Here is a 27,876-nt window from a genome sequence, read left to right on the forward strand (position 1 = left end):
GGAAGCTACTTGTGTCTTTAATAAACCATGGTTTTACAGGTAAAGAGTGTGTGTGGAATGTCTTCTTGAAACACAGTAAGGATTAAACAGTTTCTTTTCATGTTTCTGGTTTTCTTTGTTACCAACACTCAGTTGAATGTTGTACCGTAGTGTACTTGGTAGCTCTTCATTTGGTCTTTCCCAGCTCTTTCCCTGTTTTTCCCAGGTACAGAAACTTTGATAAAATTGGTACCTCATAAGATCCCTGTACTGATGACTGTTTCTTTCCTGTGTGGAAAGGCAAGGTAACTTCATCCAGCTGGTCTCATTAAAAAAAAAAAAAAAAAAAAAAAAAAAAGTGAAAGCATGGGTGTCTTTCAGCTTTTTTTTTTTTTTTTTTTTTTTGAGTCTATGGGTAGTTGTTTTATCTGTGTACTTTCTGTGGAAGCTAACCCTGGGCTGCTCCTGTTCTTCTGAAGTGTGCACACAGCTGGGGCCTCTCCTAGGCTTGGGGAGGGAGATGTGGCTGGGTGGTAGAGTCAAACTGAAAGACAGATGGGGAGATGGGTGCGGAGAGTGTGATGGGAAAAGACTGTAAAAAAAGAGTGTCAGTTTTTCAACATAAATTGAGCTGGTACTTCACTGCATACTGCTACAAAATGATGTGGTTTTAAAAGTGCCTTCTTTCTAAAAGTGCTAGTTTCATGTTGAACGGAGGAAACAGTTTATTCTGGTTTGATAATGCTGATGCCTACTGGGGTGGAACATGAGCATCTGTTTCTCCTAAGGAGTTAAATTTCCTGGATGTGTAATGGATGTTGAATACTCCCACCTGTGCTCTGCAGGTGGTTTGCAGTGCAAATCAACTTGTACCTATCTAAACTGGGTTTCTGCACTTCAGGGCTCTTCTTTCCTTTTCCTTGCTAGGCATGTAATACTACTGCTAATGAATAAACAAGGAAACTTGGTACAGAGTGATTAAGCTCTGGCTATCTAATATTAACAAACAAAGCATGGGGCTTGGCAGATAAAATCTAAAACTCTAAACGTTTTTTTCTTTTCCTAATGTTTTGTGAAGTCATGTGTTTGGGAGTTTTGCTTGAAGTTTGAAGTTAGGCTCAAGGTACTGGCTATCTTCTACAGATGTTAGATGGCATTTCCATTTCTTTTTTCTTCTGTATCATTTTTTTCTTCATTTGTTGTGCATGTACAATGAAGTAGCACCAGTCATTTCCTCTTGCCACAAGTTGGTTTCATCTCTTGCTCTGGATGCACCATTTCCTCCCCTTGCTGCCTAAGAAGCACCACCTGTGGCAGGGCTGACTGGATTTTTGAACTGCCCCTCCACAGAGCTGCAAGGCACCCTGTCAGCGTAGGAGCTATGTTAGACCACCTGCTGAGGCAAAATTAATAAAAGGGCATGTAAGGCTGGAGCAAGGAGGATGGGGGAAAACAGATGAGCAGTTTTGGGACAGTAGGAGCCTGCTCTCCTAACCCTCAGAGCAGAGAAGAGAAGGCAGGAGAGCCCCCCGGCCTGTAGCGCTGGAAGATGGCGGACGCCTGTGAAGAGATGTGCTGGCAAGGCTTGGGAACTGCTGGAGGGAGTGAGTGACTTCTCAGTTATTTGGGAGCGCTGGGGTGTGGGTTGGCAGTGTGTTGTGGTGTTGAGTTCAGGTTAGGAATACCAAGTTACCTGTGATGAGGAATGGGCCTTAGCACAGAGTTCACAGATGCCTGTTATATGCTTAGAGGGGCTTAAAGCACCATCAGAGCTTTTGGTTGACTAAATGTGCAGGGAGTCACTAGCATGCGTAGTCCATGTGCAATCAGTTGATCTGTGATTATTTTTGTTGTTTTAAATATCCACTACTCTTGGTTCCTCCTTTCCTCTCTTCAGGTAATACAGTGTGATGTTTGCATGGAATAAGATATTGTGAAATCATCACTGAAAAGTAGTGAATATGTAAAAGTAGTAGCCTTCAGCATCTTGACTTACATTCAAAATAACTATTCTTTAAAAGCAACGGCTTTAGGAGAGTGTTAAAATACCCATGTGGTGTATACTATTTTCTGTTTTTCAAGGTTTTTACTATGTGGAGATATACAGGGGGATACGGGCAGGAGTGTGATGGTCTGTAAGCAGGGAGCAGGTTTGGGGTAGAGCAGCTGAAATATGTATTTGTTAGCAGCAGAGGGAGCTATTGACGTTTTTATTGACAATCCCAGAAAACTTTCTGGAGTGTGTTTAAGTGTTAAACACCACAGCAACAAAAAGCTCTAATTTAATCAGTGGTACCTCAGCAATTGCATTTTGCTTCCCCGGGGCTGAGTGCCTGGGTCTCATGTGCCCCAGGAACAGGGTGGCCTTGGCTGGTGGCAGCCCTGTCCCTGTCCCCATCCCTGGGGCTGGAGTCAGCCGGGAAGTGGCTGCTGTAATTATTGAGAGGAACAACGTAACTTCTCCCGAAGCCAAATTTTTAATCAAAGTGATGGGCAAGAACAGGATCCGTGTGGCTCATGTCAAAACAATAGCGGCACGCATCAGCTGCTAATTAACGTGAACGCATGACTCTGGAAAAGTAATTTGCAATTGGGGTGGAATCTGTGTATTTATTTTATTTTGATTAATGTTGGGTCTTTTCTTTTTTGAAGATGCTAGTATGAATGTTTCATACGCAAGTCCGTATAAACAGGAGATTTATCACTAGAAATTAACAATAACCAAAATCAGACAGCGGCATTGTTCTGGTAAAATAGGCTGAATACTTGTTAGAGTAACCTCTGTATCACTTTTATCTACTAAACTGAAACTTGTTGGGTTAAAAACATGTAATTTCCTCAGTCTTGGAGGTGGAATTGGGGGTGGGGGAGATAGGCATTGTGAAGAAACTTGTACCAGTTTTGGCCACAGCAAGGTCTTTTCATATAACATTTCCTATATCAGAAATGCTGAGATCTGTGTGCATTTTTTTTTTCCTGAAGATTGTATGGAGAGGCTAATCTGATGAATGATCCTACAGTCATTTGATACCATCTTATTGCTGCAATTAGTTATCAAGTGAGTACTAGAGGAAAATAAAGCTTTATTTAGATATCAACCTTTAGATGAGAAATGGAAGCAACCTGTGTTATCAATTCCAGGAGATTCTTGGCCAAATCCCTACAGTTTGTCATTAAAACTTAACAGTATTTTCATCTCATTGATACATTCATGTTGGTCCCAGTACTCACTTGCATTGCCTCTGCTTACCTTCTTCTCATTTCAGGTAAGTCTCAGTAACTTACTTGCTGTCTCATGGTACAGCTCCGAGTGTTAAAAGCCGGGGAGAGCATACATGGGCACAGACTATTGGAAATCTGGCCATCCTTGAGGTTAAGATGAGAGGCTTGCCTTGTTCTGCTTCTGCAGCCTCATAAAAATGAAGCTAATCTGTGGCTCAGTAAATAGCAGCGAGCTCAGTGAGCAAACAAATTAAATTGCAATCTTCGTGTGACATGGTTTTATTGTGGGGTTGGTTCAGTACTTTTTGTTAAGTCATCTGCCACCTGACGTAATATTGGGATGGTGTATTTCCTGAAAGACTTGTTTTGTTGGTTTTGCTATAAAAGTTTTTCTTTTCTTTTTCTTTTTTTTTTTTTTTTTTTTTTTCCTTTTTAGTTAGTACGGAGTGGAGGTGTGAAGTACAGCAAAAACCTGTCAAGTCCTGTTTGATCTGTAGTCATTTCACTTGCGATTCAGAGCAGGGAACGGTGCAACCTCCCTGCAGTTTTGTTCATGGTGATGGCTGTGAGATGACTGCTTGTGAGCTGTACTTCAGGAACTGGGTTAAAAACAAAATAGAGATATCTATCGTCTTTCCAGATTCATTGAGAGAATCCTGTTCCCTGAATGAAGTCGTACACGAGAATATTGCTCTTCTCTGACTACAGAAAGGGAGGGATGGGAGAATGGGTAAAGGAGTTGAGGCAGTAAGTTAGTCGCTCCCCAAGAGCTGGGTTAAACTGTGTTTAAAAAAAACTAAAACTATTTAACAAAAATGAATTAATTGCTTGTGTTGAGACATGACATTGCTGTAATCAATATCAATTTCTTAGAGAATCCATGGTGTGCATCTAGCGTTTTTCAGAATTTCAGCATCTTGTTGCTTGAAATTGAAAAAGTCCCAAAGCAGCTAGAACACTACTCGCTCAGTAGTAGCTGACACGAGTATAATCTGTAGGTGCAGACTGAGTATTTCCTGGTTTTCCAATTTGTTCAAGGGTTGCCTGATCTGAAGTCTAGAAAGTGACTGTGAAGGTTCAAAATGAAGGAAAGGTTAAAAACAAATTTCCTTGAGACCCCAAGTGAAATTGTTACTGGGAAAAGATTCCTGAAATTGAGTTGTCTGGCTGTGTATGAAGTTTGGAAAATCTATCCAGGGAAGTTGCTGGTGAGTTTCTACTTTGATTTCATGATACTAAGAAAAAAAATCCTTTGCCAAAGACAGTTCTTGTTGGAAAGACCAGTGAAAAGACCTGCTTCTTCTCAGTCCTAAATACTGTATGAGATACAGGTGCACTAAGACCCAGGACACAGTGTCTCAAACAATTCTGTTGATAACAATTCCTTTAAAAATAAATTATCTTTCCATGTAGAACGCCTTCGATAAATATACTTTCTTGTTTACTCAGCATGTTAAAGAAGTTCTAATATATTTATTTTTTAATTGCTACTCTTGTGCAATTTAGATTCCAATTTCCATCTCCGTGCAAGGAGGGGTGTCACAGTTCAAGATAAAATGTTAACAGAAATCATTTCAATGCAATTAAAATGTCCAACTTAGGCATTTGAATAAATGTATGAAATGCCATATACATGGACCCTAATAAATGTTGATATATTGTATTCTGACTCAGCAAGATTTAATCTTATGGAAAATTAAATCACATTTAGGAAATTAAAACTGCACATACAACACAAGGGCAGGATTTATTTCAGATTTTTAAGTCAATGTTTTCTTCTTTCATGATTTACATGATGATAAGAATTCATGTTTTTAGATTAAAGCAGTCATATCTGAAGTATCTTTTAGCAAATAGACTTTCTATTTCTGGACTTTAATTTTTAATGGAGAGTCTCCATAGCAACGTTTCCCCAACCAATTGCCTTTGTTCTTTAAAATAATAATAATAAACATCTGTGTGGAATTTATTTATTTCCAGGTTTTTGCTTTCCTGTAATGATCCTGTTTGCTGAATTGAGGAATTCCACAGTATCACTTCAGTTTCTCTTGCTGCTCTGTAAATGAACTTGCCCCATAATGTTTTCTGTAGGGGTTAAATCAATTCACTTCCTTGAGTTGGGTGCACTGGGCTGTCTTCCATTCTGGTTGGCATTATTTAGGAATATTTGTGTAGTTTTTGAGAGAAGTCTTTACATACGTGGCTTATTCTAGATTCCAGAAACTTTTTGGTTACTTTCTCTGTGTTCTCAAGATATTAAACTTTATTTTCACAATTGTCTGACCTAAGTGTTCAAAAGCCAAATGGCTTGTTCAAGCTGGCAGCGTTCACGTTTCTTTTCGTCATCATCTGAGAAGACCGAATAAGACTTGGTTCTGATATTATTAAAAGCTGATTAATAATAGAGAAAATTGTGGAATTTTAAAACTATTTCTGAAAGAACTGATTCTCTCGCATGCTTACTGTGAAGAGCATACTGTAATGTGAGCAGTGGCTAGGGGTTCTGGCCACTTTCAACTGTGAAGTGGTGGAGCAGAAGGGAAATAAAACTATATACATATGTTTTTAATGTATCATATAATAACCTGCATACTATTAAATAGGAGATAAGGAAGCCTGAATGTTGGTGATCCCTCATTTTTGTTTTAGGAAAGCTTTCCGTATCCTGCAGACTTGAGGGATGCAGGTGCTGTGCTGACATATTTGGTGAGGAGAAGCATTTGCCGGGTATTTTCCATGCAGGGAATATACTCATTTCTCACTGCATTTCATTCCTCTCCCAGTAGAGACAATGGGAACTTGGCCCACAATAAATAAGGTATTTATGGCCTGGCTGGCCTATAGCAGAGGATGCAATTGCAGTGCCCTGCACTAACGGGCATTGGTCCTGGTGGAGAAGCGTGGTCTGGCATGTCTGGGGAGCTGGTTTTGGTTTGACCCTCATGGGTTTGCTTTACTTTATTTCCTGGGGAGCAAGATAATAAACTGCTCTTTATTTTTTTGCTTAAATAACACTTTAAGAATCATGTCACAGTGTGGCAGGCCTGGGGCCTGTTCTCAGGCCTGGCGGTGCCCTCAGGGAGGGCACATGAAAGCCTGTGGTGCTGTTGAGTTGTTTCTCTTTGTCCTGGCAACCTGTCCCTGCCACCACTCTGTGTCTTGGCATGACTGTGAGGGGCTGGGGTGGCCAAGGGGAGGACGGGGTTTCCTCTTTCAACCTTGGAAAACCTGTACTGAAAAAAAAAAAAAAAGATGTGCTGGAGGTGGATCTGATCCAAGCCGAGCAAGAAGACATAAGGGAAGTGTCCACTGGGTCCCCCTTGGCCTGGTGGCTGTGGCTTTGTCATTCTGAGAACGCAACGTGCTGGTAGTCTTCTGCTGTCCTTTGGTGTTACATGAAAATGCTTAGGACTGCCTACTAAAAGCTGGTACTTAACGTTGCTTCTCAGCCTCACAGATCCGTTTGGAATCTGCATGGTGATTTACTACTCATGTATTTTCAAAAATCACAGTTGTACAGATAACTCCCACTGAAAAGGGAGGAAAAGGGCAGAGGAAAATCAGTTGGTAAACCGTACTGTGATTCTTGACATAGAAAGCTTTATTTTGAAGGTGAAATGTGGTGACATTTTAGTCTGTTGCTGACTTTAAAGTCTCAGCTTCAAGAGAAACAGTTATTCAGTTGCACTTAGGAGTATCATTTATGTTAAGAGGAATAGAGATCTTTGTTTCATCTTGCAGTGTTTGGATGAAAAGAGGGAATCTGCATTTAAACAAATACTTTAAATATTTACTCATTACTTAAAATGCAGTTCTTTAACACTCACGTAAGTGTTAATGGTCAGACCAGCATTCAGCATATACTGTTGGCAAATACATAGTTGATGCTTTTTATATATCTAATGAATATTTCTTTTACTTAACTGTTGTATAATCAGAATATGCATTAAGTACAAAAGTCACCAGATAATATTTCATAAGTTTAAAAAAAAAATTTATTGAGTGCTTAACAGGCTGAGAAACCGTGAAATCTCAGTACAAAGTTTTAAGCACTATTTCAACCATTAATATCCCACTTTTGATGAAATGACAGCACCAAGTTGGTCTCTAACTCTTTTGCTTTCCACGAGGAATACAACAAAAGTAATGCACTAGTCTGAAGATCAGAGATATGGTAGACATACCAGCTCTGATATTTTGAGGTCTCATATTTAATTCAGCTTGTAAGCTCAATCCCTTTGCTGCTGTAAGTTTAGGGACTGCAGACAAGTCAGAGATGGGACCACATTCCTTCTTCATTGTTTGCATATAAGCAAAGCACGTCTTGCTGGGGAGCCTAGAGACACAACCTGGTTGCAAACTGTCTTTTTAGGGCAAGTGATACATGCCTGGAAAATTTAGCAGAGTTGAGAGGTCTTGGGTTGTTGTTTCACAATAGTTTTAATCTACCAATGAGTAGGACTGAGTTTTGATTCCTCTCCAGCACTTCTGATAGCGTGTGTGCAGTTCTTATGAGCTACTTCAGCTCATTAAACCACATGAGTTACCCACTCTTGAATTTGACTAGGCTCCCACTGTTTTAATTAACTAAAACAGGTCACTGGGTATCAGATTAAGTCTAGGGGAGGTATAACAGAAGAGGTAGGGTTATTGTTTCAATCCCAGATGTATGTGCATGGATTTGGGCTTAATCTGGACTAGAACCAAAAAGAACCAAGACCATGCTGAAGAGCAAGCCACACTGCCATCCCCATTTCACACTGCATCCTAAAGATCAGAGATAACTTTGGGCCAATTTTGTTATTGCTATCATGATGAAAATCTGTATTTTCTCTAGTTCAGTTTTAAATGATGGAGTTTTTCTGAACCTGGAACATATGGTGTGCACAGACCCTCATGAAAGTCAAAACTAAAGGAAACATTTGCATGAGACCTTGTGAGGTGGGGATACAGCAGAATTTCCTGTGTGGAAGGAATGATGCTCTGCCCTCCTGGTTGGCCCTGTAGAGAAGAGCATATCCCAGGCAGTAGGAATTACAAGGCTGTATAAAACAGCTGAAGGGATAGACATTTAGTCCCATCTCTTTTTACATATGCTGTTTGTAACAGCTGACTACATGTACAACACATGCATTCATGTAGATCCAGAAATAAATTCTGGATAGCAGCCAGTGTACTGGAAAGCAACCTTCATCTAGTATTCATCATCATCCTCCAGGTCTTCGCCTGCAGTTGCAGCTTCCAGTGCAGCCAGAGCTGCTGCTACTTCTGCATCTTCCTCCTCAATTTCTCCGTTGATGTCTTTGTGGCTGGGGTGTGGGGGTGCCTGTAGTGCTGTGCTCACAGCCGTGGCAGTGATACCATCAAGAACATCCTTGCTCAAACCTACAGAGTCAGTTTTAAAAGGTTCAATACTGCTTTCCTTCGTGTGTGAAGGTGGTGTTACACAGAGGCCCTGGACCTGTGTGGCTGAAGGCCTGGTGACTTGGTCTGAATGCGCACAGTTGACCGGAAAGCTATCTTTTTCAACATAGTTCCTCGGTCTGTTGCCATTTTGGTGACAATCTATATCTGGCAGTTGTATGGTGGTGTTTTTTGTCTCCAGCATTGCAGTTCCTCTGAGAAAGGCACTATGTTCTGCAGCCTGGGCCTTCCCATCCTGAATACTGTTTGGCTCACTGCAGGCTGCCTTCTTGTGGCTGCCTACTCCTATGTCAAGCTCTTGGCCGCACTCATTCAGGTGGGTATGAAAGTCTCTAGTGCTGGCTGAAGGAGGCTCTGCTGACTGGCTGGAGGTCCCCTGCTCACTGGCTTCTTTCACTGGGTTTGTGTTGGGACCGAGACCAGGGTGTGCTCCAGCGCATGAGCTGCCACCGTTGACTGCAACATCAGGCTTTGTGACGCACCTCCTGAGGCCATCCTCTTGAGAAGCATTGCCTTCATGGTTCCCGAGGGTTCCCTGTGTGCTATTTACCCGATTCTTGTGTTCTGTTCCATTTAGCTCATCCTTCTGGAGTTCATTTTTGTGATCCTGAATTTCACTATTGTGCTTGAATTTGAATTTGTTGCTGCTTTGCTCATCCCGTTTGTAGCTTTTTGCTTCGTGAATGCATCCAGGTGACTGTACTTCTTCTGGATCAAAAATATAGCTAGAGTAAGGAAAAAAATAGAGAAAATGTTAATTGTTTTTCAAGTTCCTACTATTAACAGTGTAATTAAGCTTAATTTTTAGCTGGAGGTCTTGAGGAACCTCAGCTGAACGGACATGTTGGGCCATACTGTAGTCTCCTGGGAGTGACAGGGACTGACCCCTACAGCGAGGTTCACCAGGAGCATAAGAAGATTTCAGAACCTTTTGCTGGTTAGTTCATGCTTCTGGCTTTGCTTATTTTTTCCTCTGGAGGATGGATTAGCCAATGAGTAGTCATCATATAGGTAATGATCTATATCATTAATTGATGTCCCCTCATATAGTTGCCAAAAATACCTCTTTTTTTTTTCTGGTGTTCTTCCTCTCAAGTCTTGCCTTTTTGTCCTTTTTTCTGTATTTGTCCCCTCTTTCTTTTCTTACTTATTTTTCCCTTCTGCTCCTAAATGTTCCTTGACTTATTCCAGAGCCTATCTTTACTTTCTTTCCCCTTTCTTTTGTAGGACCAGTTTTCTTCCCGCTTCCTTACTTGTTCTAGAAACGTGGCCAAGGGGAAGAGTAACTGCCAAGTGGGACTGCAGTGTTATTTCTAAAACTATCTAGTCTCCCTCATCAGGAAGACTTTTAGTGTGCAATTGTTCCCACAGCTAATGACATAAAGCTCTGAAGGAAGCATGGATCTGTAGCTCATGTTCATTGTTCAGGAGAGCAGGAGGATCTGAGCAAGCCTGTGCTCCTCTTTCTGCTTGAAATGAGGGGAAGCTCATGCTATCTACGTGAGGAAAATCTTGTTGATAAAATTGAATTTTCATTGCCTTACAGCACTTTTGTGCCATGGGAATTATAGAAATAGACTTCAATTACAATAAATTATAAGGACGTTTGGGGGAAATCAGTATACCTATGCTCTGGCTTGACTTTAAAGATACTGTAGACTTGGGGAAAACTTCAACCTTGTAAATGGGCTTAATTTGAGCAGAGATGTAGAGGAGCACAAATGTGTTTTAATATTTTTTCTTTTATTCAGTCTAAGCAACTCTTACTCTGTTGTACCTTTGTATCATTTTGCAGCACCTGCACCCCATCTGGATTTTCTTTAATCTGAAAAGAGAGAGAGGGAAGGCAAGGGAGAGGGGAAATGAGTGAAGCGTTATGAAATTAATGCATGGGTAATTGCATTGAAAATGATGCTCATGTTTAGAAATGTTTTATTAGCTAACAAGAAACATGCCTATGCAAGAATGGATGCAGTACCATTCAAAGTCTTTGTAGCTTGCTATCTTGCATTGACAGTGGCCTGTAGTTGGGGGAGAATTTAGGGAATAATTTGAATTCTTTAGCAGACAGTGGTGTTCTCCCAGAATGGTTTCCTAGTCTGCAACAGCTTTATGACTTGAAGACTTCTAAGATGGAGTAATGCTTTTTTTTTTTTTTTTTTTTTTTTATTATTTTGTTACTATTGATGGATTTATCTTCTGTAAATTTGTTTCAAGTCTTAGTTGTTTTCTGAACTCAGGTAAATTGCTTGCATCTACAGTATCCTTTAGTGAGGAGTTGCACTGCTCAGCCTTGCCTGTGTGAAGAACCACCTGCTTTTGTTTGACTCAAACCTGGCTCTTACTGGCATTATTTGATTCCCTGTTGGTGTACGGGGCAGGCAGTGAATATCATGCCCTGGTGCTGAGGTCGTACAGGTCCTGTACTGCCACCTTCAGCTCTGATACTCAGCCTGAAGAATCCTCATCTGTTGAAATACTCCTGTACTCACATTATTTCAGGTTTTTAGATTCTCCTTGTCATTGTTCTCTGGATCTCTTATGCTTTGACATCCTTCTTGAATTAGGGGTGGGAACCACAATGCAGAGCTCTCGAGCTGTGGAAAGCCACAGATTTACTCTTAATAACTGCTGTCCCCACTCACTTGGGAGCTGTTGCAGAGACAGCTACTGAGCACTGGCATGATCTTGCTGTAGATCTCTCTCTTAATCCTCTGGTTAGACACAGGCATGTTGCTGGGGTGGGCGCTTTCTTACAATGTTGTGCACCTATGTTTTACTACAGTGTGACTAGAGCAATCAAACTGCTTGTGTGCTACATTTCTTTATCTTAAATGTTTTCTGTATATGTTTGTCATTGCTGGATCCAATGAGATGCTGAGAGCTACCTGTTATGTGGTTCATGTCAGTCTTTTATTATGAAAAGAAAGAAATTAACTTGGACCCTTGAACTTTTATGTTATGAACCTAAAAGTGAAGGCACGGACCTAAATATCTGAAAATCCTTGTAAGATTTTTTTTTTTTTTTTTTTTTAATTTTATGAGTTGGGGCTATCTTAGTTCAAGTTGATCAAGCCAGGCCAGTTTGTTAATGCTCTGTCCATTATTATTCAGGCTCTTTCTTTATCTGTTGATGCTCTACAACCTTACATACCTTTGCTGTTGCCTCGCTTCCCATAAGACAAATCAATGGCACAAGGTGTGGGTATTTTCTAGAGTGAGTTATTCAAAAGAAAATAGCATTGATTTATTTGTACCAGTTCAGTTTTCCCCCAAACTGCCCTCCAGTGATTATGCTAGAAGAAACTAAAACCCTGTGTCAGTTTATTGTCCCAGTTTTGCCCTCAAAATCTGACTTCTCTGCTGCTAGCACTGAATGTAGTGCCTGGTGGCAAGTCCCTTGCTCCTGGGCCTGGATATTCAGCTGCTGGCTTCAGCTAGGACACTGCTGCTCCTACCCATGCTGTTTGTCTCTGTGCCTGAACTCTCCAGGAGCAGGAACTTTTATAAAGGAGAAGGCAGCTTGGTGTAGCTCAGTGCCCATCAGGATGGCCTGCATGCCAGCTGCTTTGCTTCCTCTTTGCTCTGCTTCTCCCTCTTCCTCAAATGTGTTCTCCCGTGTTGCACCCCCAACGATATCTTATCAGGAGTTCTGATGCAGGGTTTTTTGTCTGGAGAGTGTGCAGTGACCATTTGAGGTGGCCATGCCCTCCTTGGGTGCATCGTAGAGGCACCGGGGCAGGTTTGGCAAGCTACGAGGCTCATTTGAGCTGGGGCATGTAGCCATCTTATCTAGACAAAGCAGAGTTCTTAATTTGCTTTGATTGTTTTGAAAGCTGAATTAGCTATAGCCCTTCTTTACTCTAAGACTGACTTGAAACTTCAGTTGAGCTAGGCTGTATGCTGATGCTTTTGACTGACATCTTTAGTTTTAGCTTAAGCCTGCTTCTAAGCCAGAAGGAAAAAAAAAAAAGAAAAAGCTTAAAACCAACCAGCCCTTGATAGACTCAGCCTTCAAGTCTTGGCGTGTTAGGGTAAGTCACAGTGATGGCGTGATCTCTGTTCATGGGAAAGGCAATGTACGTGTCTTATGTTGAGCCCCTTTCTGTATATGCTAAGCTGCTACCATCCCTCACATTTGTCATGGACTAAGAGCACACAAGTATTATTCCAGCTCAGGTAAAACCATGATGACTTCGGTCACTGTCGGTCACCACTTGAGCACACAGATATGCCCACGCAGCCCCTGGTGCTTTACTTTAAAGTTGCTGGTTTGGTGAAACCAGCCTGGGTTCACCTGCAGCCCAGCTCTGAGAGCAGATCCCGCTGCTTCTGCTTAATCTTTGCCCTGACAAATTTCCTACTTAGTGCTGGTATTTATAATGTTTCATGACTATTAAGAAGAATCTTGCTTATAGGTTTTAACCATTGGGAGGTGTTAATTGCTGTCCTTTATTCTGTTGAAAAGATGTTTGTTATCTTCACAGAAAGCAATTATACATGGAAATGACTGTTGTTATTTTTATAAGAAGCCCTTTCCTGTTTGTGTTTTTTAATTACAGCTACTGTTTGAATTATCTCTGCAGCTACTGCATTTAAGCTTTTCAGCTGATTAGTTACAACTGAATTTGTCCTCTGGCATGAATGAGTTATAGCATATGGATATATTTAATGCTGCATTTTTATGCTTATAAATTACTTGACATCCCTGACGTAAGAATACAGTTCTACGATGTCTAAACAATGTTAGTTTTTTGCCCTCCTTGCCTTTCCATATTTATAATAATCTTTCAAGCCAAGGTTGGAAAATAATTCTGGGGAACAAATTGCTTTCATAGCATGAAAAGACATACTTTAATCCTACTTACTTTGTTTTAGGTAGCTTGTTCTAAAGACTCTGGTATTGTGTGAGGTTCATAGTTCCACTAACAAACAAGTAGTATTGATAAGCTCCTGTCTGGAGAAGTCTGAATTGAGCACGTTATGCGGATTTGCAACAAAAAAAAAAAGGGGTTAGAGAGCTCAAGTGATGGATAATTATCTGTGACTGAGTTTAAAAAGACATCTAGAACATGACATAGCATCCTTTTATGTTGTTCCAACTCTGTCTTTCTATAAGATGTTTATTCTGTTGGATATTCTGTTGTTTTGTGCTGTTAAATTGTTAAGATGCTTTCAGATGAATGTGACATGATGCAGAATGCTGCCTTGCAAAACACTTTGAGGATTTAGTTTAAAAAAAAAAAAAAAAAAAAGAAAAGAAAAGCTGTCTCTCTCAGGGGGCAATAAAATGCTTGGCCTTAACATTTAGATCCTCAGAATTCAGGTCAACCTGTTCCTAATCCTGAACATCATTCTTCCTCGATCGGCAAATTCTTAAAAGCCTGCACATTTCTCAGTGGTTGCTACAGTCACTTAATTCTGAACATTAGCACTTCACTTAGCATTAAATCTCTACTAAAATGTTAAGTATAGATTTACAGATTGTACTTATTTATTTTTTAAGACTTGCACTTGGAGCATTTAGAGGGAAGAACTGGAACTGCTCAGGTGAAGGGATGAGGGTGGCCTCGCTTTAAATTCTTCCTCTCTGCTCAATATTGAACTTTTGCTTTTCAGCTTTGAGAAGCTGTTGAATCTTCTAAAGGTCTCTGAAGCTGAGCTTATAGCAGTTTCTTCAGAACACCAGCTTCCTGCAGCATGTACATTTTGCCCAGCTACCCCAGCAGACCTTGAGTTGGCCGTATGAAAAGCTACTCTAGATGTATTTTCTTGGCAGTGTGCTAAATGAATGTTCAGAGAGACGGGAAGACCCGATGTTATGAAAGAGTGAATTTTTCTTGAAGAAAATTTTATAGAAAAGCAGCTATTTTAAAATCGGTGGGGGAAAATGCTGCTATGGCTGTTAAGGAGGTTGTAACTGGATTTAATCCGAGAGCAGAACACCAATCCTGTCCGTAAACTACATGCTGAAAAAGAGGAGGCTGTAAATGTTCTGCTGCTGGCACCTGCTAGGAGAATGGGACGGGGCTTTTCTTAGGGTGAGACCTTGCTGGGGATGACACGAATGGATGGTGTCTGACTCCACAAATGCAAGCTTGCATTACAAGCCACAGTGTGCTTTAAGAGATGTCTGCTTTGCTTCATCGGATCTGAGAAACACAACGTATCTGATTTTAGGTTATGTAATAGCACAGCTTCTATTGTCTATTTAAACTGTAGCTGTGTTGTAAATAAACAAAAAGCAAATGATAATGGCATGAAAAGGGAAGGGCACACATTGTAGAGATAAAAACGTGTTGACAACCTTTCTCCATATTCTTGGAAGTTTACATGGAAACAGAAAAAGGCCAATAATTATTTTTTCTTCAAAAGAACAGAAGTACAACACAGCATTTTTTTTAGTCCCGCCAGGAGTGGAGGCAGAAAGGTGAGGAGAGAGCACATTAAAATGTGGGTTTTTCTCATTATAAAATGTGGATATTTTTGGTCCCAAGTTCATAAATTCTGGCTCCACATCCTTTGATCCAGCTCATTCTTAAGCCTTTTTTCCCTTCCCCAAGTTTGGTTCTTAATGAGCTTTTGCTGTTTCTTCAGCTTTTTGCTCTCCTCCCTCATTTCCCACTGCAGATTGCAAAGTAACCTGTTTTTTCCTGAGTGTATTATCCGGGCTGCTGAGCCTGGGTGCCGCATCTCCCAGTGACCTAGGATCTGTGCCTCTTTCTGCTCTCTTTCAGGCAGAGGCACTTCTCACCCTGGACCCTGCTGGTGTCTTTCCTGTCAGTTTGCTGTGATTTCTGCTCCTCAGTGTAAACCTGCCCAACCTCTGGGTACAAAAAGAGAAGAGGCTGCTTTTGAAAGTGTCTGCAGAGAAACGTAAAGAGGGCATATTAAGGAACTGGGGTGGGAATAACCTCAGACAGCTCTAGCACTTGGCAAGCTTCTCGTGGGAGAGGCACAGCTTGCTTTCTGTGCCAAGGAGGCATTCCCACCTCTCAGCAGACTTCAGAGGTTGTCCTCAGCATGTGCCCAGGCCTGAGAAAGGCTCAGGTGTGCCGAGGTGTGGAGGAGGGATGTGCCATGTGCTCCTGAGGGGTGGAGGCAGCGGAACAATTGCTGTGGGTGGCAGGTAATATAAAAGAAGCATGGAAGGACTGTGGGACAGATGGTAGGGCTGGGAAGACCTATAATTAGAAGTGTAGGGAACTAGTAAACATACACTAGAAAAAAGCACCAGCCTGTGGTAGAGGAAAAGGATAACAGGGGGAAGGTTGTAAAGGAAGAAAGAGCAGAGAGAGAACTTTGTTAGCCGCTCTGTATGCATGCTGAATGCTGCTTTTGGGCAAATAGCATCTGTGAGAATTATTCGCTTTGCATACAGTACAGACAACTCCTCACGTCCTGCTTTTTTCCTGACCTTCCTCGCTATTCTGAGGGCAGACTGTCTCCAACAGGAGTGAGAATTGTTCTGGGCCCCAAATGCCTTTCTGTTAATGCTTTGTGGAAACTGCTACCACTGATGAAAAGCTTTGGAGCTGCCAGCTAAGTGTCTTCTGCAAACAAATTGCTTTCCACAAAGCTCCAGATCAGCTCTGTACCCGTACCTGACAGTCACAGCACAACTTAACTGGAACAGCCATGTTTAGCATATAGGTGACAGCCAAAAAAAAAAAGTGAAAAACAAAACCATAAAGCAGGGCTGACGTCTTTCAACGAATCTCTGCATTCTTTGGCATCTCTTGACTTAGTGCAGTTGGTATGAGGGTGACAATTTGATAACAAGTCTGTGCTTAACTCTGTGCTACGGCCAGTACTCAGAGCTGGGCTGAAATCTCTCTGCTTCCTTCTGACTGGTTTTGGGTCTGGCAATTTGTTTTAAAAGTGCTTCAGGGAGCAACTCAATCATCATAAAGCATCTGAAATAAATGAACCAACCTGAGTTGGTTCAACCTATCAAACCTATCAAAATACAGTCCCTTATAGAAAATAAGTCCCACCTCAATGGTTTTTTTTTACTTCTTAGCTTTTCCATAGCTGAATTGATTTGAGGCTCCTTGTTCACACTTTCTTTAACTGTAGTATTGAAGTATCAGTCCCATGTTCCAGCCATCTTGCAGTCCAGCCCTGGTGGGAATACGTGCCTGTGCAGCCCTGGTCATGCAGTACGAGCTGCAGATGGGCTCAGTTCAGCCCCTGCTGTCTACACTGATCTGCAAGAAAAGGAAAAGGTGCCAAGTGCTTCTCCTGGTGCAGCCCAGCTTATCCTGTTCTGAGGATGGCAGGCACTATGTTTGGGAGCAAGGAATGTCGGAGTGTCTGCCAGAGAGATCCTCCTGCCAGCACAAGGTTATTGCCAAAGTTGCAGTTGCCTGCCCTGCCCTCATTACTCCTCCCTCTCCAACGAGCTCCTTTCCATTTACTTTACAAACAAAGCCAGGGAGCTGCTCGGCTGACCAGCCACTTTCCTTCTCCACTGAGGCCTCTTTTACCCACTGACCTGTCCGCATGCACTGCCAGTACTGCTAACTGTGAGGATAAGTTGGCAGAGGGACCTGCTGAGGATCCTATAAAAGCTGCGGTGGTAACTTAGGGCAGCCAGCTTTAGCTCTTCGTGTCTGTTGGTGTTCTGCTTGTTCATTTTCAGGTTGTTTCCCCTGGTTTTCACCAGTAAATGTCATCATTGCATGAACACAAGCAATCCTTCTTACACGATCTGCAGCTGTAGAGAAGAATCTCTATGTATTTTTTAAGATGATTATTAGAATTGAAAAGGGTGTCAAAGGGAGTCACACAGGTGACTGCACATTAATAATACTTCTAAAAATTCCCATAAAAAATGTAAACACGTTTTCCTATGAAAATATCATTCATGATTCTATTGCATTGTTGATATTTCTTCTTGTTGATATTTTTTCTTATAAAACATACTCTTAATGGCTTGCTTTTGGCAAGGAAAAGTCAAAATTATTTGATGGCATTTATTTAAAAAAAAATTTCAGAAAAAAATCAGAAATTAAAATCTCAGTCCTGTTGAGTGACATGGTATACACCCAAAGTATCTACCACCTGCTGTCATCCAAATTTATTTCATTCATCTATGCTTAGAGGATCTTTTCAAACTTTTGACAGATCACTTACTGATTTGTTCAAATATATCTGAAATGCTCATATCCACACCCTCACCCTTCAATTTTTCTTGAAAGACACAGAAATTTTATGAGTGTGACTCTCCCAAAATTTAACATGTACAATTCAATGATGAATTTTTCCCTGTTGCTTCCCTTCTTTCCTCCCTTGCCCAACTAAATTGAGCCTCGGGGCGGTCTGCTGTTTGGGGCAGTGACCTGATTCTTGGTGTTCCTGCGACCGAAGTGGCAAATTTCTGGCTGATGTTACCCACTAGCGTTGTGTACAAACAGCAGCTGTTTGCTTTAGTGAAGGAGGAATTTTGAGTATTTTGTGTGCTGTTCAGGGCACAAATTGTACAGTTGTTTCTCTGTGTAGGGACTTTTCTATTTTTGCTTATTCCCAAAGAAGTTAAGAAAGTGATTTAGACTGGTAGTTGTTTTTTCTCCAGGGGAGAAAAGTGGCTTTTTCCTAGGTAGGTATCAAAACCTGGAAATTGTGCCTCAGAATTGTGCATTGCTCATTATCTGGGAGTTACAGGACTCTGTTATGGCTCCATAAATGTTGATGGGTTGTGTTCTGATACAGAATAGGTCTCTCACTGAAGAAGCAGCTCCACTGTCACAGTGCTGTTTTTTCAGCAAGGTAACAGCTGGCATGATAACAGAATCCTTAAACGACAATGCTGTGCAAGCAGTCGTAGCAAGGGTAAAAACAAACCAAGTCACGTTTAAAGAGAACTGTTTCTAATTAGTTTAGCCCCATACTTTTCAGGAAATTAGAGCAAAGCAATTTAATGTGAAGAAACACTCCCATAACAAATGCTGTACTTGCCTGATGAACCATCACTCCAGCATCAGCTAATCACCAACTACGTCCTACTCACCAAATAACCAGTGGGAGTAATGTTATCATGATCTTAACATCTATCTGCCTGTGGCATCTGAAAGTGTACACGTGTTTCAAGTGTTTCTCCAGAAAATTTTCAATAGTAATTGACAAAAAATTTGCTCTCCATAGTGGGATCACGTTAGTAGTAGACATTAATTACTATATACACAACATAGTGCAAACTGTGTGTTATATCCTTGGATTATTCATAACAGCATCCAAGGGGGGGAGCAGTCACCTAGCTGAGAGGTGCATCTCCTGTGCAGGAGTTAACTATGTCCTCTAATTGTGGCGTTTCTCAGCACTGGGGAAAAGCATCCTACCAGAGTGATGTCCAGCTACAACCTCATGAAGAACAATTTTCCTTACGTTCCTATGCCTACTAAAGAGCTGAGAAAAGGTCAGACTTAGCCTGACTCTGCTGACACCAGAAAAAAAGAAGTGCTAATTAGCTCATGTACACATAGTCCTAATACCAGTAGAGTTGGCAGTAGCAACGCGTGATGGTGTAAATACCTTAGCTGGAATGGGGAGTACCTGATATGACGCAAACGCAACATCAGAAATGCTTCCCTTCCCTACCACAGCGCTCCACAGGCCCCTAGCCACCTAGCTACGTCTTTATCAGGTCCTGATAATATTTCTGCCCTCACCTTGCCCCTGGTTTTCCAGGCAGCAGCCTTGCACCAAAGGAAGGCACAGAGGCCAGCAGGCCCCAGGGCAGGGAGGTTTGAGTGCTGCCAGCACAGTGTGAGCACACCTGCACTTATTGTTTGCAGGTGTACTGCCAGACGGGAAAGGAATGAAAAGTTTGATGCTATCAGGTTTACAAAAGGTGTTTTGTTTTGAGTTGTGACTGCTGGCTATTGCCTAAGCAAACCTTCCACCAACTGTAATAATATGCGTAGATGTGTTAAGTCCTGCTAGCTCCTCCTCAGAATGTCCTTTTTCCCAAGCCAGTAAGGTCAGCCAGATCTTCTGCTTTCCCCCAGCGGCTCCCTGGTGCCATTGGGCAGGACGTGAAGTCCCTTGTTTCATTCTCATCATAGCCATTGCCCTCCTCTTCACAGCAGGCAGCTTTCCCCCCTCTCCGGCATGCTGTTAAAGGATGAGATGTGCCCCAGCCCAGCATCTTCTGCCTCTCATTGCCCTTACGTGCAGATGAAGCTGTTCTTCTCACCTGCTAGGGCTGGGTGCTCAGCTCCCAGCCTGTATTTAATAATTCCTTCTTTTCCAGCCTGTTATCCTGGTCCACATTCAACAAACCTGCCCTGGTGCTGTGGGTGCCCGCTGCTGGGAGCAGCAGGCCTGTGGGCAGCCCCTGCCCTGCTCACACCTCTCTCAGCTCCCTGGTGTGCCTGGCCTCTGAGAGGCACTGAGGCTTGTAAAATGGGATAGGGTCACTCCTTTTCTTCCTCTCTACCATCTTTGAGGTCGTTCTTTTACTACTTTGTTCTCTGATCTCTGTGGTAACTGCAGGGCTTTGCTGTAAACTCCTCTGGAAAGGTGGAGCTCTTCGTGAGGCCCCTGTTAATGCGGTGTACAGGCCCGCGGTGCACGTGGGGCACGACTTCGAGGTGATCCGAATGTGCCCTTTTTCTCTTTTGTTACCCTCCTCACAACTGATTTTAAATATTGAGAAGACCTTTAGGAGGAAATGCATTCTCTCTGGCTAGTTCCTCGTTGCTCGCAGCACTGGGTCACAGAGCACTTCCCTACCGCTGTTATTTACCACAGAAAATGTTTGTTTTATTTCTGGTGATTAAGAGGAAGAGTCGGGCAAAGGGTGAAACTCTCACAATCATTAGCCAGTTTGCACAAAGAAAAAACAAATATAGCTCGCAGCATAAAAACACTCATTTCCTCCTCAGCCAAGCTTATTCCCTGCATCTGTTCTTCCCCAACTTACATCACTGTTTGGTGTTTAAGTTACCGAAGTTCATGTTTCCTGTCCTTTAAAGTCGTTAATCTTATATATTACACTAATTTGTTCTGTAATGGTGCCCAAACTCCAAGTCGTATTTAGGGCCATATTGTGCAGACACCAACGTGGGAATGCAGTTTCCCAAGGGATGCATGGTCTAAATGTGTGACAAGGCAAAAACTGGGTGTGATAAGCAGATGGTCATGTACGTGTGAAAGAAGCAATCGGCAGAGAAACTGTTTAGGGACACAGCTGGAGCCTCAAAATAGCTGTAGCCAATTTTTATGCAACTGAGACTGTGTCTGGAGTCTGATCTCCTTCAGGATGTTAAAGTGTCTCTCTGCAAGCTTTGTGCAACTATGCGCTTTGGAGAATGGAGTCTGGGGTTCCAGCCCTTTGTCTGAAAATCCCTGGTTGTATCTAACTTCTTTTTAAAACTCTTAATGTAGAAGCAGCCCTAAAAGCAGGGCCTGAGCCTTCCTCATATGCTGTCAAGGACATGACTTTGAAAATGAGGGTCAAAGGTAACCAGGGCTCCTAATTTGTGAGGCAATTTGCTAATCCTTTGAATACTAGGTAAAATAATCACAGCCTCCCCAGTGGTTTTGACTGGAAGCTGTGGTGGCGGCTGTGTTTTAGGTTGAACATTGTGCTCTTTGTCTCAGCCAGATGAGGCCCTAAGGTACCTGCCCGGCTTTGTGGCCTCAGCAGCCGCATGGAGTTTGAGGCCACAGGAAATTTGGCACAGTGGCAGCCTACAGCAAACTGAGAGCTCCTGAAGCCCTTAGGGGAACCCAGCTGAAGTGCCTCGTCCCTCCACGCATGTGGATGCTTGATTATCACAGAATCACAGAATTTCTAGGTTGGAAGAGACCTCAAGATCATCGATTATAACCCTTTATCTCTTGGACTCCCTGTCCTATCGAGTATTTGGCTGGGCAGCCTTTCCTGAGGCTTGATACCAATAGTTTCTTACCTTACAGTGCCCAGATAAGCTTGGCAGGAGGTGTTTTGCTGACACATTTTAAGGTGGTAACAGGAGGCTGCTTCCTGGTTCTTGCTAGAAATATCTTTACTTTGAGCTGTTACTTAGGGCCTGTCCTTCGTGCACTGCACTAGGTGGTTTCCCCCTCTACATATCAGCTGGAGGATCAAATACCTGAAGTTTTAACTGCTGTATCCTGCTTCAGTGATATTCTGTTTAACTTCCTTCCTGTTCAATGACCCGGCCTGAACAACCTGAAGACCATGAGCCTTTTGCCCTGCATGCATCCATGTTCTGCGTGCTGACAAGAGAAGCAATTTTACCCTGAAATCAGTGGAGACCTTTTGGTCTCCTTCAAAAGAGATCTTGGTGAGTCTCTCCACTGACTAATTAGGACTAGTTGTCTATGTCACTGGAAATACCGAGGTTTTAATATATGTGCTCTTGTTCTTTAGACTTTTTTTTTTTTTTTTTTTTTTTTTCCAGCTAAGAACTGAACTGTTTCCTAAAGCTACATACAGTTCAAAATTTGGTGTCCTCCCCTATCCTCCCACTGTTTTTTTTCTTTTTTTTTTTTTTTTTTTTTTTCCTCTCCCAGTAGGTTCATCAGAGCTATCTTTAAAATAATACAGAAATGACCTAAATTAAAGGTCTTGTGATAGCCTCCTTACAGATGCTTCTATTTCTGTGTACAGGGTTACGTGGAGGAGTGCAATTTCAGCCTCTGGATAGAAGATGAAGTAAAGAAGAAAGCTTAAAAACTTTACAGGACTCAACGCGTTTATGTCTCCAAGAGACAGAGAGGATAGAAGCATGGATGGAGAGAATAGAAACACTCTGCTTGTTTCATCAGTATATTAAAAGCTGTGGTAAATTATATGAGCACAGAAAATTCAACAGTTGCTGAGAGATGCCAAAGGCATCTGTTAAGGACAGTAACAGTTGAAAGATATTGCTGCCCCTGGTGAAAGATAAGAGTTAGTTGAAATTGAGGAAAGGCAGATGCTGTGGTCAGAAAAGGTGCTTTTGGGGAAAACGAAGTATGTCAGGGCTGAAGTTGTATCCGGCCCTTGACAGACTTGCTATGTCCCTTTTTGGCTCCATGTGACTTGAGGAAACTCAGATGAATTTAGAGTGCCTAAAGAGGCTTAGTCAGGGTATCTCAATCGCTATGTGTGACTGAACCACCCCGAAGTGCAAAACTCAGGTACTCAGCAGAAGATGAGGGCACGCCTGGTCACTCAAGTTGCTGGTTTGAACTGGTATGGCAGTCCCTAAGATCCTGTAGTGACGCAGGATCCATGTGGTAATGTGAATACAAAGCAGATTCTCTCCTGGTTCTTTTGTGACTATGATGTGGCCTTAGCTTCCTGCCCCCTCACCAGAGGGGACCTGGAGAATGCAAACAAGGGCAGAACCTGCCTTTCAGAACGTTTATTACTTCTGGGGCTGAATGAACCAGAAAGCGCACAGTTTGATTTCCTTTGCAACACTGACAGGAAAGCAAACAAATCCTTTGACTTGAATCTCGTATGTCAGCACAACTGGCTGTGGGGCTGCTTGTTTTCTTCTCTCCTGTCTCAGAAGTCATTTTTCCTTAGACTTCCATTTGCAGAGTCAGCCAAAGACTTTGAGCCTGTTTACATATGGAAGTATTTTCTAGATGTGGATTGATTCTCAAGTGAGTATTTATTTCGCTCTGTTTTATACCTTCTGGAACAATTTCATTTTTATTATGTCAATCATATGGATACTGAAATCAATGAGAAAATTCTACTTTGGACGTTAGGAAACTGGAAAATATCGGACAGTGAGTGTGATGGCTAAAGCCTATTGCCACAGGATGAGGTCTGTGAGAACAACTTGGCAGGCCAGGCTGGTTCCCAGCTATATTTTGTGATTATGCTATGACTGCCACATAGCTGCCACTAGCTTGCAGCACAGCAGCACACTGTACATGACTGTGAATCAAAATCCTGGATCTTAGAACTCATCCTTCGTCTGCTGGAAGCCGTTGCTCTATTTGCTTTGTGAGCAAAAAAACACGGAACAGTACTGGCCTTCTGCAGCAATAGGGGGGCTACCAATAGCAGAACCTTTAAAAACAAATTCTGTAAGACTTTGAGCCTTCAGGTGGTCTGGGAAACACTTGGAGAACAGAGAAAGAGGAAAAAGGTGAGAAAGTGGAGACCTCATGTTTTAGATTTCATAAAATTCTTGTAAGCTGAAAGAAGAAAAATATAAAATTTATGAAAACAATTACTAAAAGTAAGTGCACTTAATGGTACAAGTTAATTTATATGCAATTTTGGCATCTTGGCTTATCAAAAGCTTATTTTTTTTTGTTTGCAAGCAGTTTTGTTGATAGGCTCACTGCTTCTTTTTCCTTTTTGTTTTGGTAGTGGGCATGAAGAGACACTGAAGGAATTTAGCAGGCCTTTATCCTTCAATCGTGTTGTGCATTTTTACATGAGGGAACAATATTCTGAAAGCGGGCTCAAATGCCTATGGAGATTGCTTCAAATAGATACTGCATATATGCCTTTAGGCTTGATCGAGGCCAGGTAGGATATGTGATCTCAGCTGTGGTATTCAATTGTAGCTTTGAGTCCCCAGAATTATTTTGCCCTGAATATTTCAAATGCTTCTGGTTTGTTTACATCATCCGAAGTATTGCTAGTGGCAGGTGTTGTAGTGGGGCTATACTGTTCTGAACATCAGCCTTGCTTAATACAAAGAGAATTGGATAAAGCCCTAAGCAGTTAGCATGACTCAGTGGTTCTCTTCTAGGAAAATAAAACAAACTAACAAAAACACCCTAAACCCAACAACAACAAATGGTTCAAGGAGCTTTGCTTTAAATTGTCAGGATATTGGGTTTGACCATTTGATGGAATAACCTTCAGCTCTTTGAAAGGGGGCTGCTAGAAGTCAGCGTGCTTTCCCTCTTCAGCCAAATCAATTCTCTCGTTTTCCAGTTTGTTCTCTTTCCCCAAATTCCCCTCTTTCGTTCCCACACTGCACTACTTTGTTCTTCCCATCACCTTTTGCCTCCCTTTCTGCTTTTTCTCCTTCCTCCTTTTTCACCTGTGTTAACTGACCTGTCAATGTTGTGTTCCTATATTTCCTTATTATGGTGTTTAACTTTTTCTAAACTTCAAAGTGGAAATCTGTCACTTGTTACAACAGAAATATTAGAGGCTGGAAAGAAACAGTTCAGAACCTGCTCTGTCACCAGTGCCTATAGCTGCAAAGCATCATCATTAAAAAATAAGGTACTGCAGAGAGAAAAATAATCTGGGGATATTCTCCTTTGTGGAGTGCTGAAGTTACAACAGTGAATGACCAGTAAGTCTTAAAGCTACACAAGAAGAATAAAAAATAAGTCTTACCTTTCAGATTGTACTCCATCGACTGCTGGAAAGGTTTGGTTTAGATATCTTCATCCTGCAATAGTAAAGCAATGCTTTGAGGATGGTTTCTTGGTGTGTCTGCACAAGTAGGATGTTCTGAAGAGCAGGTTGCCTGCCACAAACAGTGTGGAAATATAACATCCTCCTCTTCATGCCATTGTAATTTCTTAATTTACACAATGACCAAACAAATCACTTGAGTAATATACTCATCCCCTTGAGCTGAACTGGAATGCTAACCTGCTTAAAGTGAGCAAGGGCTTGCCTGCTCCAGTGGATTAGGGCTCATGTAAAATGTTTACATTTATAATAACAACAATAAACTTAGCAAATCTTCAAATATCGTGGGAATTCTTTTTTCTTTGCTGGCAGCCAGGGTATTTATAGTATCAGCTAAAACTGCAGTATCCTTGTTAGAAGGTTCTCCTTCAGATTTTCATGAACTTTGAAATTTAAGAAAAGCCTCTGGCATTGCACCAGTGTTCAAGATATCTGGTAAAGCTATTGTTCTTTCAGATACACATGGCCTAGGCTAAATAGAAATTTCAGTAAAATGTTTTCTATTACGGATTTAGAAAGAGATAAATTTGAGAGATAGCAATAGAGTTAAACTGAAACAGTGCGGATGCTTTTTCTCCTTTAAAAACATTTTTTTTTGTTGGGGGGTGTGTTTTTTGTTAGGGAAGGGAATGTGGACATATGCCCACGTGGCTGTGTGTTTGCACGCAAACCTGTAACAAACATTAATCACCAAGTCAGGATCAGATCTGTGAAATGGACAGTGTATTTTTCTGTGGGTTCAGAACTTTTGCTATGTGCTTCCTTTCATCCTTAGCATCTCTCTGCCTCAGTAGCAATAACTTGAAAAATCTCAGTGCAGCTTATGTTATAAGCTTTAACTCCAGGTAGTTATGCTTGTACCACCAAGAGGGAGGCTTCCAAAGGCTTTGAGATCCCTTTCAGCAGAGCTCTGAAAGCCTGAAATATGGCTGAAAACTAAATGTTCTCTGCCGAATTCAGCAGCTTGTGATTTGGGACCAAATTGAGGTGGCCCCAATATCTGCTGCGAGTCATTGCTAAGGAGAACCTGAGCACTTTTGATTCATTGCTCAGCTCTGTTGCCCTACAGCGAGCCACTTAACTTGTCTTGTATGCTACCATTTCACATCCTTCTCAGAGCTTAATGTTTGTGCAGCACTTTGGAGATTTATGGCGCTATTCCATCTCATTATAGTGTTGCAAAGGGCTGAGAGGGTTTCTGTGCATCTGCTAAAGGTGTTGTTGGTACTTTAGGTGGAGTAAAAATAAAGCTTACGAAGACTGAGGCATTGTGTCTTCCTATCTTTGTGTGACTTTTTTCTGGCGGTCTTGTCTCTTTTTACCTTAATTACATTCTTGTTTGATATAGCTGTCATCATGAATTACAAAGTAGTTTATTCCATTTAGTTTTTTGTTCTGTTCTCTAATTAATCTTTCTTGCAGTGTAATTTTGTCTCGATGTCGTTATTTGCTTTGTGTAAGCCATGCCCTAAATGAAAGCAAAAATCCCTGCAAAAATGAAAAGCAAAATCCGTGGCCTCTTGCCACATGTTGAGAGGATGCAGATTTTATTTAACAAAGGCAAAAGATGTATCCTGTTTAACTCAGTCTTACAGAGCATTCTTATCCCCTGTGAATTGCTTTTGTCTGTTGAACAAATTTTGAAATAGTAGGTCAGCTATAGGGTTTTCATTAATTTTTAATTGGGTTTTGTGTGTTTATTTTAAGTCTACTAAGAAATATGTTTCTAAAATTCCCTAGAAAAGGAAAATGCCAAAAAGGAGAGCTGATACAACTTACCAACAGCTATAAATTGTAAGCTTACCCATTATATCGTCAAGTGATAACTGATTTCATTGTGATGTGTGTCACTGGTTTTTGATCTAAACATGGAGTTGTTTGTTTGTTTTAAGGAATGAATTACTGAAGCTGCTTATAATGTTAAAAATGTGCTGAAAGCTCAGCATCAAATGCTGGATGCTTAATGGAATAAAATGTGCAAGGCAGGATTTCAAGTGAATCAGTAGTTCATTTTCCATGTCAGCCAGGATCAGACATAAACCAGTCTATGTTTATACCGAAACATGAGTTAAAAATATCCTCTTTTCATTGTATTTGGAGCTTTCTCCTCTTTTACGTAGTGATAGCTTGGAAAATGGTTCTTGTTCCTGCAAATTACACTCAGACATCTTAACTAACTACTCTTTTTTACCATCATCTTTGCTTAGCAACATCCCTTTTGAGATATTCTTGGAAACTTAATACTTGTCTGATGTGTATAACAATGTTCATAAATCAAGGAATGTCGCCACATCCTGCTCTCTTACATTGTTTAATACTTTTCATATTATTGTTTCTGGGAGAGAAGCAAAAAGCCTCACACACCCACTCACTCCAATACGTTGCAGGACACAACTACAAATGACCCAGGCCCCAGCTGTTGGAGCACGGCTTACCATGGTGGTGCGGATTGTTCCAGCGCATGAATCGCATCTGCGTGTTTGTCATGCACCCAAGCAGCAAGGAGCTTTCACATTCCCAAATAACCTGGAATTTAAACAAAATAATTAGGCTCTCTGTACTTATGTTGTAGAAGCTATTTGCATTTTCCATTTTGTTTGGTTGCTGAAAACAAGCTATTTCAAAGTCATGTAGTCAAATTCAAGTGCGATACCCTAGGCCTGTTTTAGCATAGCCCCTGGGTATGCTTCTGATCCTGAGCAGGCTTTTTGCTGGACAAAATTAACATTTGGGGTGCTGTGAGCAGTTTTTCCAGATCTACCTTCTAGTTCTGCAGTCAAATCTTCTGCTAAGCTTGCTTTTAAAATTTTATTGTTCTTATTGTTTAATAAAGTTGCATTTTTAAATGCTGG

The 27,876-nt window shown here is 41.5% G+C and overlaps 1 protein-coding gene across 1 annotated transcript; it reads right to left on the reverse strand.

The window, feature by feature from the left end:
- Positions 1-8,228: 8,228 nt before the first annotated feature.
- C4H4orf19 (chromosome 4 C4orf19 homolog) lies at positions 8,229-27,507 on the reverse strand. Its single transcript, XM_032186884.1, has 4 exons — positions 27,460-27,507; positions 24,944-24,998; positions 10,403-10,450; positions 8,229-9,350 (listed from the first exon to the last, which is right to left on the reverse strand). The coding sequence occupies exons 3-4, from the start codon at positions 10,432-10,434 to the stop codon at positions 8,396-8,398; spliced, it is 987 nt and encodes a 328-aa protein (XP_032042775.1). The 5' UTR covers positions 10,435-10,450; positions 24,944-24,998; positions 27,460-27,507; the 3' UTR covers positions 8,229-8,395.
- Positions 27,508-27,876: the final 369 nt, after the last annotated feature.

Source organism: Aythya fuligula, chromosome 4, assembly GCF_009819795.1.
Source record: "Aythya fuligula isolate bAytFul2 chromosome 4, bAytFul2.pri, whole genome shotgun sequence".
Classification (NCBI taxonomy): Eukaryota; Metazoa; Chordata; class Aves; order Anseriformes; family Anatidae; genus Aythya; species Aythya fuligula.

Coding starts and splice junctions, on each gene's coding strand:
- C4H4orf19 (XM_032186884.1), bottom strand. CDS start 10,434: ATGGGGTGCAGGTGCTGCAAAATGATACAAAG. Junction 9,351..10,402: donor TGCTGCAAAATGATACAAAG/GTACAACAGAGT, acceptor TCCTTACTCTAG/CTATATTTTTGATCCAGAAG.